General features: G+C 42.1%; 1 protein-coding gene across 4 annotated transcripts in view; it reads left to right on the top strand.

The window, feature by feature from the left end:
• Positions 1-13,385, top strand: part of CACNB1 (calcium voltage-gated channel auxiliary subunit beta 1) — a 65,281-nt gene that overhangs the window by 21,134 nt on the left and 30,762 nt on the right. For all 4 annotated transcript variants that reach the window (XM_073004209.2, XM_073004206.2, XM_073004207.2 and 1 more), the window contains one exon: positions 10,311-10,430. In XM_073004209.2, the coding sequence (XP_072860310.1) occupies positions 10,311-10,430 (120 nt within the window). The remainder of the gene's footprint in view (positions 1-10,310; positions 10,431-13,385) is intronic.

Genomic DNA, 13,385 nt, shown 5'->3' with positions numbered 1-13,385 from the left:
TATCTGAGCTCAGGACAGGCTCTACTGGTACCTTCATGGTATCTTCCCTGCCGCTTTTTACCTAGCATTTCCATCCCAAATAATTCCCCCCCTCCCTCTTAATGTTTCTTTCTACCCCCTTTTGCCCAGAAAACTACCTTGTAGCCCCCCCCGTCACCTGCAATTCAAATGCATTTTTGTTGTAGCAGGTACAGTTAGCTCCTCCCCCACAGATACTACTCTGTCCCAAATTTGTTTGTAGTATTAGAATTTCTCTTTCATCTTATTGGCAGATTTCAAACTCTGAGCTGCTTTGAAAGCAGATTTAAGGACTTGGGTGACTTCTTTTTCTTCTGATTTCTTAAAAATCCCCAAAACGATGCTGTCTGATAGCTGAATGTGTAGCAGAATCCTAGAGGGAGGAAGAGGGATTTGTTAGTGAATAAGTGTAAATATTGGAGTTTTCAGGGGCATGAGAAGATATGGATTTTGAAATGAAGGTTTCTGGATTGCTTTAGCAGGATGCTGGCACTCATAAAAGCCGTTTGTTAATGGAAATAGCTTGTTGCTGTGTCCCATATTGTAATATGAGGTACTGTTTTCCTGAGATCAACTGTTATAGGATCATTATCCATACTTCAACCCAACTCTCTCTCTTAATTAAGAATAATATGAACCCTTTCTTTATTAATATATTTCTAACACCTTTTTTGCTTTCTTGTGGGGATGGGGGAAGGGCACCTAAAAAAACAGATTTCTCCCACTTGTTGGAATATATTTGTATTCTCTGTGTTATGGTGATTGTGAGTTCTTGTTGGTAGATTTGAGGGTGACATTGGGGAATCATGGCAGTTTCAGGTTTATTGAACTGGGAGTAAAATGCTGTGGTCTTGTTCATGAGCTACCCACTTTCAAACCTCATCACTTTACTTCCCATGTGTTCTTGGTCCCAGTTTGTTTCCTTACCTCCAGAATCCCCCGACCTGGAGTTCTCCAAATGTTCTGGACTGCAGATACCATCATCCTCTCACTGTCTGTGCCAGATGATGGCAGTTGTAGTACAGCACATCTGGAGGACCCCAGGATAGGAAAGGCTTGCCTTACTCAGATCTTCCCCCTGATATTGACTAGTCTGAGGTGGATATCTTCTAGTCATCTGAACTGGAAATGAAATCATGGTCCTCAGTACATCCAGCCCCAGCAGATTTATAATTTACTGCGAACGCTTCCTTTAATTCACAGAACTACCCCTTTTTCCTAAAAGAAAGGACCAGTGAATCAGCATTGGCATGTGAGAAGTAAATGGACGATGTAATCCAGCTGTTATACAGGACCATAAGATGTGTCCTGTTGCAGAGGGTGTTAAAATCTGTACTGCCAGGGAAATGAAGCACATCTAAGCAACAGAGTACATGCTTTCTGTACAAAATGTCTTACATGTGTCCGAAATACAGTAGAGCTCCCGCTAGATAGCATAGATCAGAGGTGTACAACTTTGATGGGTCCAGGCTAGACAGGACAGAAAACAATAAATAAAATAAATAAAATATGACTCAGCTTTGCTGATTCCATCTCTGTAGTCAGGCATTTGGCTACCTCTGACTTTTTGTGTTGAGCTCTTTAAGAATTCTATTTGGTTTAATAGTCCACGGCCAGAGTGGTATGTTTTTGTGGCCCCTGATGTTGCTGAGTTTCAGTGCAGTGGCCGCCACTGAGGATGAGCACCAAGCAGCTTGTAAGCACGGCACATGTTTTAAAGCATGCTTTGCTTTAAAACACATTCCACCTTCTGCTTCTTATTTTTATGGGACAGTGACAGGAGATGCCATCCCCATCAGGTTCTGATACGAAGAGAGCAGCATCTTGGTGATGATGTAGAGCCTTCCATGTACATCCATGTGACCTCAGCAGAGAGACTACCTTTTCTTCTTCTAATATTATTTCTCTTAAGCCGCCTTGGGTCCTTTTAAATAAAGGATCCTAAACAAACAAATCAACCAATCAACCAACCAACCAACCAATCAATCAGTCCTTTTAGGGAAGTTGCCCACTCCTAGCCTATGGTATGCATCACTTTGCTGCAGAATGGTTCTGATTAATTTTCATTAATTAATTTTCAATTTCATTAATTTCTAATATTCTTATTCTATTACTGCTTGTGTTTTCTATTTGTATTCCTTATGTTTTTTGTAAGCCGCTGTGAATTTTTTTTTTAAAAAAAGAGGAATACATGCAGTTAATACATGATGAAATAAAGGTTCCAGCCTTTTCTTTCAATCTATTTGGGAAATATTTAATCTGTTGGTGGTGTTGTGCATTCCATCTTATTTCCATGCTCTAAAACAGTGGTTCTTAACCTGGGCGATATTGCCCCCCAGGGGGCAGTTTCATTTTTCGGGGGGGGGCGATGGAACGAAAAGGGGCGACGTGGAGGTGAAGGAACAGAAGGGGGCGATAGGGGGCGATGGAGCCACCGCGCCGCCACCATTGAGGAAGTGATCATCGCCCCCTCCCCATGGCGGTGCCCCGCGGCCGCCCCACCACCAGATCCAGAGCAGCTGTGCTGGCAGCAGATGTGGTGCCACTGGCGCCAACACCATTGAGGAAGTTATCATCGCCATCCTCCCAGCGGTGGCACCATGCCGCTGCCGTGCTGCTCCCACCACAGGGAGGATGGCGATGATAACTTCCTCAATGGCTCAAGGGGGCGTTTCTTTCAAAAAGGTTAAGAACCACTGCTCTAAAACAGTCACACAGGCACAGTATTAGAGAAGTTCAAAGATCAATTAATGTTTCTTGTGAAATTGATCTAAGATTTTCAAATTCGAGCATATTATGCACATAAGTGCACTTATCAGTTACACACACACACAAAAAACACAAAATCAAACTCAATAGCTAAGAGGAATTACACAATTTTAGCTGAGCCCATTTGTTTCACAAACGTTTGGATTATTTAACTGCGTATTTTAAAAGAAAACAGGCCCAGCCCTGCAGTAGTGGATAGAATGTAGGAACAATAAGGTTTCTGGTAATAGTGAAGGACATTAGTTGTGGTTTGAAAGGCAGAAGAGCTTATATTTGAAGCTAATGATCAATATTTTTGGCAAGTTAATAGTGCTGGGTTTTAAAATAATGTTTAAAGAAAGTTCAAATACTTATTCAGCTCTGGAATTCACAAACTGTCAAGGGTAGTTGTGAAAATAAAGCAGAATTGTATGTCGTAATATGCATTCAGCCCTTGAGGCAGGATAGGAAAGGAATCTTAAATATAGAAGTAAAGACACATGGGTATTTTCGAACTTTACAGTGCTCACATTGATATAAAGTTAACGCCAAATTTTAAAAGGCCACATGACTGGGTAGCAGGCAAAAGTTGTGCAAGAATTTTGGGAGGGCAGGAGAAGCTTAATGTTAATATAATTTGCATGTATTACATATGCCAATACAGAAAAAAGGCTGAAATCTAGTTGTAAGTCACAAGTAGTGTAGGGCTACTAGATCAGTAGAGGTTTGGTGGGCCAGGTCCTCCATAAGTCCCATTGATTCAGTGGGTCTACTCTAACTTAATACTGAATTTGCATCTTTGTATGTTAAAATACAATGACATTGTTATTATATGTTAAAATAATAACAAGTTTGAAAAGTGCTTCTGGGGGAACCCTTCTCCCTCCATAAATATCCATGGTGTGAAGTTTTCAAAACTTACATAAGAACAAAAGAAGAGCCCTACTGGATCAGGCCAAGGGCCCATCTAGTCCAGCTTCCTGTATCTCACTGCCTCTGGGAGCCCACAAGACAACTAGATACCTGTCTCCTGATACCCCTCCCCTGCATCTGGCAATTTGATGTACCTTCCTTTTAAGCCTGGAGATTATACATCCCCCATCATGGTTTGTAACCTGCAGTGGACTTTTCCTCCAGGAATTTGTCCAATTCCCTTTTAAAGGCATTGAGGCCAAATGCCATCCCCACATCCTGTGGCAAGGGGTTATACTGAGAAACTATAGCACCTTACAGGTACTGCTTCTCACAGCAAAAACTTGTGCCTATTTGAGTCCAGTGCACTAATCACAAACCAGACTCAGTTTTGTCGGAAGAGCTGGCAAGGATGTATGCAGTAGACATGCCCTGCCTTCTTATACCTCTGGCAGCAGACTTTTGTGAGATCTGGAATCTTTATGATGTTGTTTAAAGATTCTCAAGAGCTCTGGATGATCTGTTCAATTCCTTGATGTGCATGCACCTCTTTAATTTGTGATCTGCTTGTGACTTCATAATGCCTGTGGCCCAATAAACTAAGGATGTATATAGGGCTGCTCTTGTTTGCTCCAGAAATACAAAGACTACTGAATTATTAAGGCGAGATAATGATTCATGTGAACAGTCCCTTTTATCACTGAATCAAGTTGAATTCCAGCGCCTCACAAAGTACTTTATCACATTACATACATATACCCCACAATTCTAACTCGCTTCTTAAATAGTGAGGCTTTACATACACATGAGCATACACAGACACCTGGACCACACATCAGCTTTACTAATAAATGACACACAAATGAGTAAGCCAATTGCATCTCAGAGCTACGTCATCAGCTCTTGGCTGTTTCTAACTCCAGTCAGTAAATCTGATGCGTTGGAAGTTGTCAAACCAGCAAGGTTCTTGTCCGGGTTTCCCTCTCTTTGCTTCTTCCAGAATTGGGTGGGAGGAGAAGGAAGCTATTGTTTGCTACGTGGATTTGCCTCCCTCTTTTTGCCTCTGGACACCCTATGATTCTGGAGGTGTTTGGTTCTGACTTCCCCTCGTAGCCGGTGCTTCCTCCGAGGTTTTCCTTGCACAGTCGAGGGTGTGTGTTTGTGCTAGTCTTGTGCCCAGACCTCACTGTGTGCCTGCTAAGCCAGGATGTACCTGTATGATTTGGATGATGATTCAGAGGCGGTGAGTAATGCCTTGTGGCTAATTGGGGTCATCGCCTTCCACCATGCTTGTTGCCTATCGCTTGCCTTCTCCCCATTTCTCCTCTCCCTCTACACCAAGCCATCACTACTGGCACTTTTCTTCTTTTTGCTGCTTTGGACCACATGCTCCACTGTTTTGGCTCACTTTTTCTGTCTTCCCTTTTCAGTGATATTATCCACCCACTGGTGTATCGAAAGCTCCTTAAAATGAAAATAACATGACCTCCCATCTCCAAACCAGTTCAAGTTATGTGGGCGGAAATGGAAGCCCTTATAGGGGAGATAAAAAACAGCATTTCTTGAAAAGCCTCCCAGCAATCTTGCTTACTCTGTTCTTGGCTCCAGTTTTTCCCAAATACAGGGTGTGGGTGGGGTGTTAGGAAAAGGGTTTGCAACATCCTAGATTCTTCTCTCCCCTCCCCCCTTTTCTAGTGGGTTTGATCCAGGTTTCTGTCTTGGTCTGTTTGCTTCAAGAGATGTTGGGACTGCTGGAATCATTGCAATTTATGGATAACGTATTTGAGGTTTTGTTTCTTTTATATTTGTAGCAGAGTCAACCTCAGCTCTTTTCTTCCAGATGTTGATGAGTTTTGGATGAGGTTGCAATGCTACTAATTTCACTTTCACCTGTACTCTCTGGCTTTTACCTATTTTTTACCTATTTACCTAGTCTGTGTATAGAGACCAGAGTTTGGAAACATTATCATTGGGGGGACTTTTAAGTCCCAGAATCCTGAGCCTGTAGAGATTTATAGGGGCTATAATCCTGAAAAGTGATGTTTCTGAGCTCTGCTATAGACTGTCTTTGAATTGCCCTTTCTTTTGGTTTATAGAAGGTTAATCTTCCCATTTGGAGCTGAGCTGGAGGGAAGAAAATCAGTTGTGTGCATTTGGGGAGAAGAAAAGGATAGCTGAGTGACTTTGGTTTCTGGCTGCAGAGACAGAGGGTTGGGAGTTCGATTCCCCGCTGTGCCTCCTTGACAGGGGGCTGGACTCAATGACCTGTAGGGTCCTTTCCAGCTCTGCAGTTCTGAGATTATAAAGCTCAGATGTGTCTCCAAACCTCATTGGGCTTTGTTTTAGCAAAATACTCTTTCTTATTTAAATTGTCCCTTGCCACTCCCCCCGCCAACCCCGCTGCAGGCATCTTCTTTGCAAGGTTTTTCTTCTTTCTCCTTGAATCTCTTGTGTTTTTCTGGTGAAGTCGTATGCTGTGTCTCCCTTACCTTTGATAGTAATAACTGTGCGCCATTGACTTAACTGTGATCCTTTTCAGGGTTTTCTAGGTAGAAAGAGGTTGGAAGGGGTTTACCATTCCTTTCTTCATGGGGTGCCCTGGGATTGTGCAGCTTGCCCAAGGCTACACAGGATGGTTCTTCTGGGATGCACAGCGAGGAATTGAACACCCAACCTTTGGCTCCAAAGCTGGATGTCTAACTCAGCTATTCAGCCAGCCCTAATAATATAGCTTTTAATAATATAATTTGGGTGTTTCAAGTCTATTCCAACCGATGAGGACTCTTTCCAGGGTTTTCTAGGAACAGAGTACTCAGGGTGATTTAGAATTCCCTTCTTTGGGGAGAATGCTGAGACTGTGGTAGCTTGCCTAAGACAACACATGCTTGCTTTCCCCCTCTACATGGCACTGTGTGAAACTGAACTCCAGACTCTTGGCTCTACAGTCAGGCACTCTTGCTCATTGACCCAAAATTTCACTTTTTTTTCAATAGCATGGTTGCTTTTTAAGTTTAGAGAGCATTATTCTGTGCTGATGTGCATTCTACATTTTGCCTTTGATTTCCTTGAAGCTGCATTTGGTGAGGGCCTGCTTCTTGTTTGCATATTTCACTACAAGGAAGTACAATATAGAAATTTTATTTATTTATTTATTTATTTATTTATTTTTGGACTTGTATACCGCCCCATAGCGCTACAAGCACTCTCCGGGCGGTTTACAATTTTAATTATACAGGCTACACATTGCCCCCCCAGCAAGCTGGGTACTCATTTTACCGACCTCGGAAGGATGGAAGGCTGAGTCAGCCTTGAGCCGGCTACCTGGGATTTGAACCCCAGGTCGTGAGCACAGTTTTAGCTGCAATACAGCGTTTTAACCACTGCGCCACGAGGCTCTTCCCTACATGTGTATCAAATGGTGGCCTCATTGAATGGGCTGTATTCCCCGGAACTGGAAACAATTTCTTTTAAGAAAAGGATCAACTTCAGATGGAGAAAAGGTATTTGTAGATGGGCACTTACTCTTAGGAAGCCATCTGTACAGAATGAGGTTACAGCAGAGTTCCTTGCTGTCATCATGCTATATTGACTGACAGCTGCCCATGGAGTTCTTGTTCCCATGAGAGTTTTCAACTCAGCTTTTGCAGTAAACCTAGAGGCTTTATTAGCTTCATAGGGGGGCTGTTAATTAACACTGACATTTTAGCCCCTCACTCTCAACCTGGCCAAAATGCCTCAGTACAGGAATGGTGGGAGAGATAATGATCCTTCATCAAAAGAACTTTTCTCCTTCTGAAAGAGAAAGGTTAAAAAGAATCCAAGTAATTACAGGTTACAGATTAAGAGGAATAACCTACCAAGAGGTCTGTTAGAGAGGTCTTAATGTATTATAGGCTTGCTCAGAAATAGATTAGACCTTTGTGAAAATATTTATTTGTAGCAATCAGTAATCGGTTAGGGACAAATTTGAGTCTGCTGGATGTGGCTGTCAGATATGCTAAGGATAGGAGTCAGCAGCTATAGAGAAAATTAGCAGTTTTATGTGAACAAAGTAGCAATTTAATGTGCACTTAACCTGGAAAATAATGTCGCCTAAATTCAGTAGATGTTATTCCTAGGGAAGGAGGAATTAAAGAGAAGCAAGAATCCAATGAGATGTTTTTAATGATAACATGGCCTTTCTTTAACTTTATCTTCACAATAAATTGTCATAATTTAGTAACATAGAACTAGTTACAGAAAGGGAGTTTTATTTTATCCCTGTACTGTATCTCTCTTGCTGGGAGAAAATAATTAAAATGTCATTTTAAAATCAAAGACAAATGTGTCTTGTCTCCCTCCTATTCTGCCTTTGAACAGCATACATGTGGTTTTTTGTGAGAATTATGGCTTAAGTGACAGTATACAACAGACTCAAGGAAAGTTACTTTTCTGGACTCCCAGCCTCACTAGGCATTTCTGGGAAATGGACTTTTTGTTCTTTCAAGGATTGGTTCTCAGCTGCACAGTTTGGAGCAGCTGCCAACTAGATGGAACATCAACATATGACAATTGGAATCAAAATCCACATTCAGACAAAAGACACCACAATGGCCCTATCATTTGACAGGATGAGGCAGCCACCTTGAGCAGCTGCTTAAAGGGCAGCAAACTGAGAGTAATATTAATTTTTGCTTCCAGGAGAAGCAGAGATATTTTGAGATTTTTCTCCCTGAAATGCAAAAAAAGAACTTGTTTGGTCTTGGATATGATGCATCAGGAGCAAAATGTCTTGCATTGGCTCTGCTTTCAACAAAACAGTGGGGACCCCAAAGCAAAAAATGTATGGAACGCTCTTCGGCAGGGTGGTAATGGTGTCCTTTTGTGGAACTGGTAGGTATTCTCTGCTTCGGTTTTTGGGCACTGGTGAGTTCTGTCCCATAGAACAAAAATGATCTGGAATAAGCATCATTTCCATATGTTTGATGGAATGTTACTGAACACAGTTCCAGCTGCTCAGAAACTCAGAGAGAGTAGGAAAGGTTGAAAATATTGTACACGTTATGTTACACATGTGTGAACAGGTGGGCTACAGAGTTTTTAACACTGATTTGAACAAGTCAGCAGGGCTTTTGTGGCATGACATTGGGAGCAAGCACTTGAGTTGTTTAGGAGCTTAAAAAGCAAATTAAATAGAATGCAGAAGTTCATAAAATGTCAGGGGCAAAGGGACAATGAATACTAGAGCGTGGAGGAGAACTGTTCCATTAGAGCACTTAATGGTGGTAGGGTTCCTGGGATTCTGCTTACTGCTTTGGCATGTGAACCTCAAGGCAAACAGCATAGCTGCTTTGTCCATAGCATGATGGACTTTGCCATTTCGAGGCAGGAAATGGGATTCTCTTGTAGATGTTGTTGAAGTGCATATAAGCTACCTGTGAATGGCTGGTTTGTTTGTTTATTTATTTTACTGTACTTATATGCCTCCTTTCTTCCTGTAAGGAAGGCGATCCCTACACTGCTTCATACCCTCAAATACTCTTTTTTTTTTCCAAAACTGGAAATGCATATTCAGCCATTTCTGATTTTATTTTTTGTGATTTTGGTGTTTTTGGTGGTCTGTGTTATCTCCAGAAGGTTCTGGGGACACAAAACTGTCCCTGGTCCCCAAATCCACTAAAAGTTGACTACATAAGTAAGTATACAGCATGCTTTTCATGCAAGCTTAAACCCTAACACCCTCTCTTTACAAATTTTCAAATTTAAGGCCACTCGCATTTCCTTTGCTGACATGATATGCTGGTGAACCTAGTCTTTTCTGCAAAAGTGAAATGTTTCTTGAGAGCATGCAGGCAAACATAAGTCAGTATGAGATATGAACAGTGTTGTAGGTAGGACTGAAATGGTACTGAAATCCAGGGCAGTGCAACTTGTAGGGTGCAAATGACCACCCAGAGAATGTGAGTTAATGAGAGAGCAATGCCAGATAAATAAAGCATCAGCCATTGGGCCAACAGTGCATTTATTGTTTGGGCCTGCCAGAGTTGCCTCAAAATCCTTTCTTATTTTGTAAATTATTTTACATTTGGAATGGCCAACAGAGAATACACCTGGTTCCAAATACTTGTTCTGTCTATTTCATTTTGGAAACGGATCCCATTCTGTAACAAAATCTTTCTGATTCCCAATAATTCATTATGCAGAGCAACAGAAAAACATTCCATGATAATGGCACGGTTTAAGTCAGTTTAAAATGCAAAGCTATACATGGTTTTGAAACCAAGCTTTCCTTTGTTTTCACTCGGGGATGTGGAAGTAGTGTAGAGAATGGAATAGCACTGGGGACAGAAGAGAAAAAAACGTTAATTATGTTTTCCCAGCCAAGGTAAATACACATGGCAGTCAAAAATGATGGGGGTGGATTGTAAAATCATTATGCCCAGAATCTAAAGTGGCCTAGCTGCAGTGGTGGACATAAGTGGGTGGTAAACTGTAGACTGTTAGAATCCATTTTATACCTGCCTAGAATACAAATGGCCAGGAGAAAGTATGATGTGATAGCAACCTCTCGCATGAATTCAGTGCAAATGGTCTTTGGAAGTTTAATCTTGACCACCACCCCGTCTTCTGTCTTTCATCCTACCTATCTTCAGGGTTCTGCTGAGTCCTACACGAGTCGTCCATCTGACTCTGATGTATCCCTGGAGGAAGACCGTGAGGCCCTGCGCAAGGAAGCAGAACGTCAGGCCCTGGCACAGCTGGAAAAAGCCAAGGTAAAGGCAATTGTCCTAGAATGATCTTCCCTAATTGACTCGGGCTTATGGGATTTGTAGTCCAATGTTTCTATAAGACATCAGGTAGGCAAAGGCTGTTCTAGTGACTTGAGGTGATTTTGGAAGATGTTACTGTAAAACCAGGTAGTTATTGGGCTTCAAACTCGCAACTGAAATCCTTTGAGGGAGTCCAGTTTGTGGAGTGTAGGGAAAACAGATGTTTCCGTCTTGCTCATATTGTGTAGTATCTGAAGGAGAGGAAAGTTGGTGGTATCTCCTACTTTGGGCAAACAACAATTCCTTCTTCAACTTCAAGCAAAATGCTTCCCTGACATCTGTTGGCTAAACCCAGACAATAATTTTGGATTGGTGGTCTTCTGAATTTGCAACTCATTCCCTTCATGTCTGCAAAGGATCTTTTTCCACTTACATATCATTTGGCTTTATTCATGTCCTCTTGCCTCTCTGGAGAGAAGAGTTAAAATGAAGAAGGAAACCAAATATTAATTTTCCCTTAAAAGAATGGGTTTGTTACTTTTGAAATCCTTGTTGCTATGAAATTGGCCAGAGAGAGAATGACTGTTCCCTTTCTTGAAAATAGAACAGACGAAAATTCTGATCTCTCTCTCCCTCTTTCTCTCTCTCTCTCTCCATGCATCTTTTCTGAACAGAATATTTCTTCAGAACTAATGTGGGCAGCATGGCACTGCCTGTAAAGACTGACCACACTTAAGGTTATGATTCATGTCCAGGAAAGATCCTTGTATCAAATTTACAGTTACTTATTAGACAGTTGCATGCCAGGAACCACAGAACAGCCAACGAGTTATTACAGCTATCTGCTAATCTTGCTGAAGTCCAGTGAGCATGGTGAGAAGAATTTATCTGTGGCTCACTACAGCTTTTGTACAGGGATTTCTCCTTTTTTAAAAAAAGCCATTCATAATTGTGATCTTTTATGGATTCCCTGATTCTGTGAATTGAAACAGCTTCAGAACATTCTAGAACCCTGAGCTGATATTGGAGCCTCGTCCAGTCAGGAAGACTGGCAGCAGTTTGTACATAATTTGGTTACAGCAACAGCTTTTGGCGTCTTTTGACCACCAGGACCTTTTCACTTGTAATTTAAACAGGTATCACTTTTCAGCATGGGGTGTCTCTGTATGTCGTTTCTCCTATTAGCCACCTGTACACCAATGGCTCAGCAGGCTTCCTGATGAGCTGGACTAGGCTTTTTAGGGAAGGCTCTGATTGCAGGTGGCTACCACCAGTGTTCGATTTGTTTTAGTGAGTTTCACGAAGTGAATGCTAGCTTAAGTCACCAAACAAGCTTGTTCCTGCCAGTTCCTACAATATCTAGAAAAGGGCAAACCAGCTTATGGAAGCTCTAGTGGTGTTAAATGACTGAATCTTCTGTTCAATATTCACACCTGCATGTGCATATGTGCACACATACCATCCTCTGTGACTGCCAGAGCTACAGTTTGAGGCCCTGGTCATATGCGGGAAATGTTTTCTAGTTCTTCTGATACTTTCCACACCTCTGTTGTACTGAATCGTGGTCATGTGGTCTATGTCCCAGAATGAACATCCCAAGAACTTGTAGTGATACCAGTTCATTTCCTCCTCTTTGAATCGTTATGGCCAGCTACACTATGGCACCAATTTATTTTCTCTCTTGCTTCAGTGGAGAATTTAGCCCCTTGATTTATCTATATTTAAAATAATATTTATCGATACATTTGTATATCAGGAACAAGGTTCCCTTTAAGGTGTGTGATTGTGCGAGCATGCGTGACTCTGCCCCTCTCCTTGCAGCTTTCCTCCTCCCCTATGCACACACAGTGATTGTTTCCACCCTCTTTCATTCCGGTTGCAATGGAACCCCGTGGGGGGGGGAAGACCTGTGCATGTGGGGGTGGAGCCCTGCCCAGCGGAGTTGAAAATTAGAGAGAATGTTGATCAGGAAGGAATTTTGGCTTAAGAAATTGCCCCTCTATTGCACTGGCTGCTCCTGCAGAAATGCATTGCACACAATGGTCATGGAATATCCGCGTGGCAGTACAGGTGGTCACCCCCCCCCCCGAGACATTAGCATGCCAACAGTTCAATGTATCTTCCTATAGAAATAAAAATATATTATTATGCACCAGTTATGTAATGGTGGCAGGCCCCGATGACATACTTTTATCAACATATCCAAGTATCAGGCATTAAAATGTTTTTTAAAATTAATATGTATGTCGTAGTTATGGCGACCACCTTCCTGGCTTTGATTCTGAAAAGAAGCAAGCCAGGTCATGCGCACAGGCAGTCGTGGTAAGGAATGTGACTGTACAACAAAGGTACAAAATAACACAACCCTCCTGGCAATGGGGAAATGTTCCGCAGTTACACCGCTAGCCAGAAAAATGTCTCAATCCTGACTGTGTGTCTTGTGACCAGGGGGGAGAAGGCAACAAACTAACTAGGGGATAACTAGAGGACATTTCCCTCACGCGACCGAGGCTTGACTTTAGATCTTCCAGATTCTGCTTCCGAATTGTGTCTGCAATTTTGAAATCAGCGACTGCTAACCTCTGGGATCTGAGTTATTGATGTCCTCTGAGACAATGCCCCTCAAATGGGCTTGATCTTCCCTACATGCCTGTAACGATGATGTTTAACTCTTATCTGTCCACTCAACTTTCCAGCCTTCCACAAAACCAGCTATAACAAACCACAGCTGATACACTCTCTCAGCACCATCCGTGCCAGTAACATAACCAAGCCCAGTTTTCTCATGTTTGATAATATCACCAGCATCATTGATCCTGATACTAGCACTAGTGTCAGCATTATTGTTCAGTTTTCAAGCTACAGACTGTGTTAATTGCATCACATCCAGAATGGTCAGGAATGATGGGATTTGTAGTCCATTGGAAGGCACCTAGTCAGATGAAGGTGCAGTTTGTT

The sequence above is a fragment of the Pogona vitticeps genome, chromosome 6 (assembly GCF_051106095.1).
Source record: "Pogona vitticeps strain Pit_001003342236 chromosome 6, PviZW2.1, whole genome shotgun sequence".
Taxonomy (NCBI): domain Eukaryota; kingdom Metazoa; phylum Chordata; class Lepidosauria; order Squamata; family Agamidae; genus Pogona; species Pogona vitticeps.
Note: the sequence above shows the minus strand (reverse complement) of the source record. Positions and strands in the feature narration are given on the sequence as shown.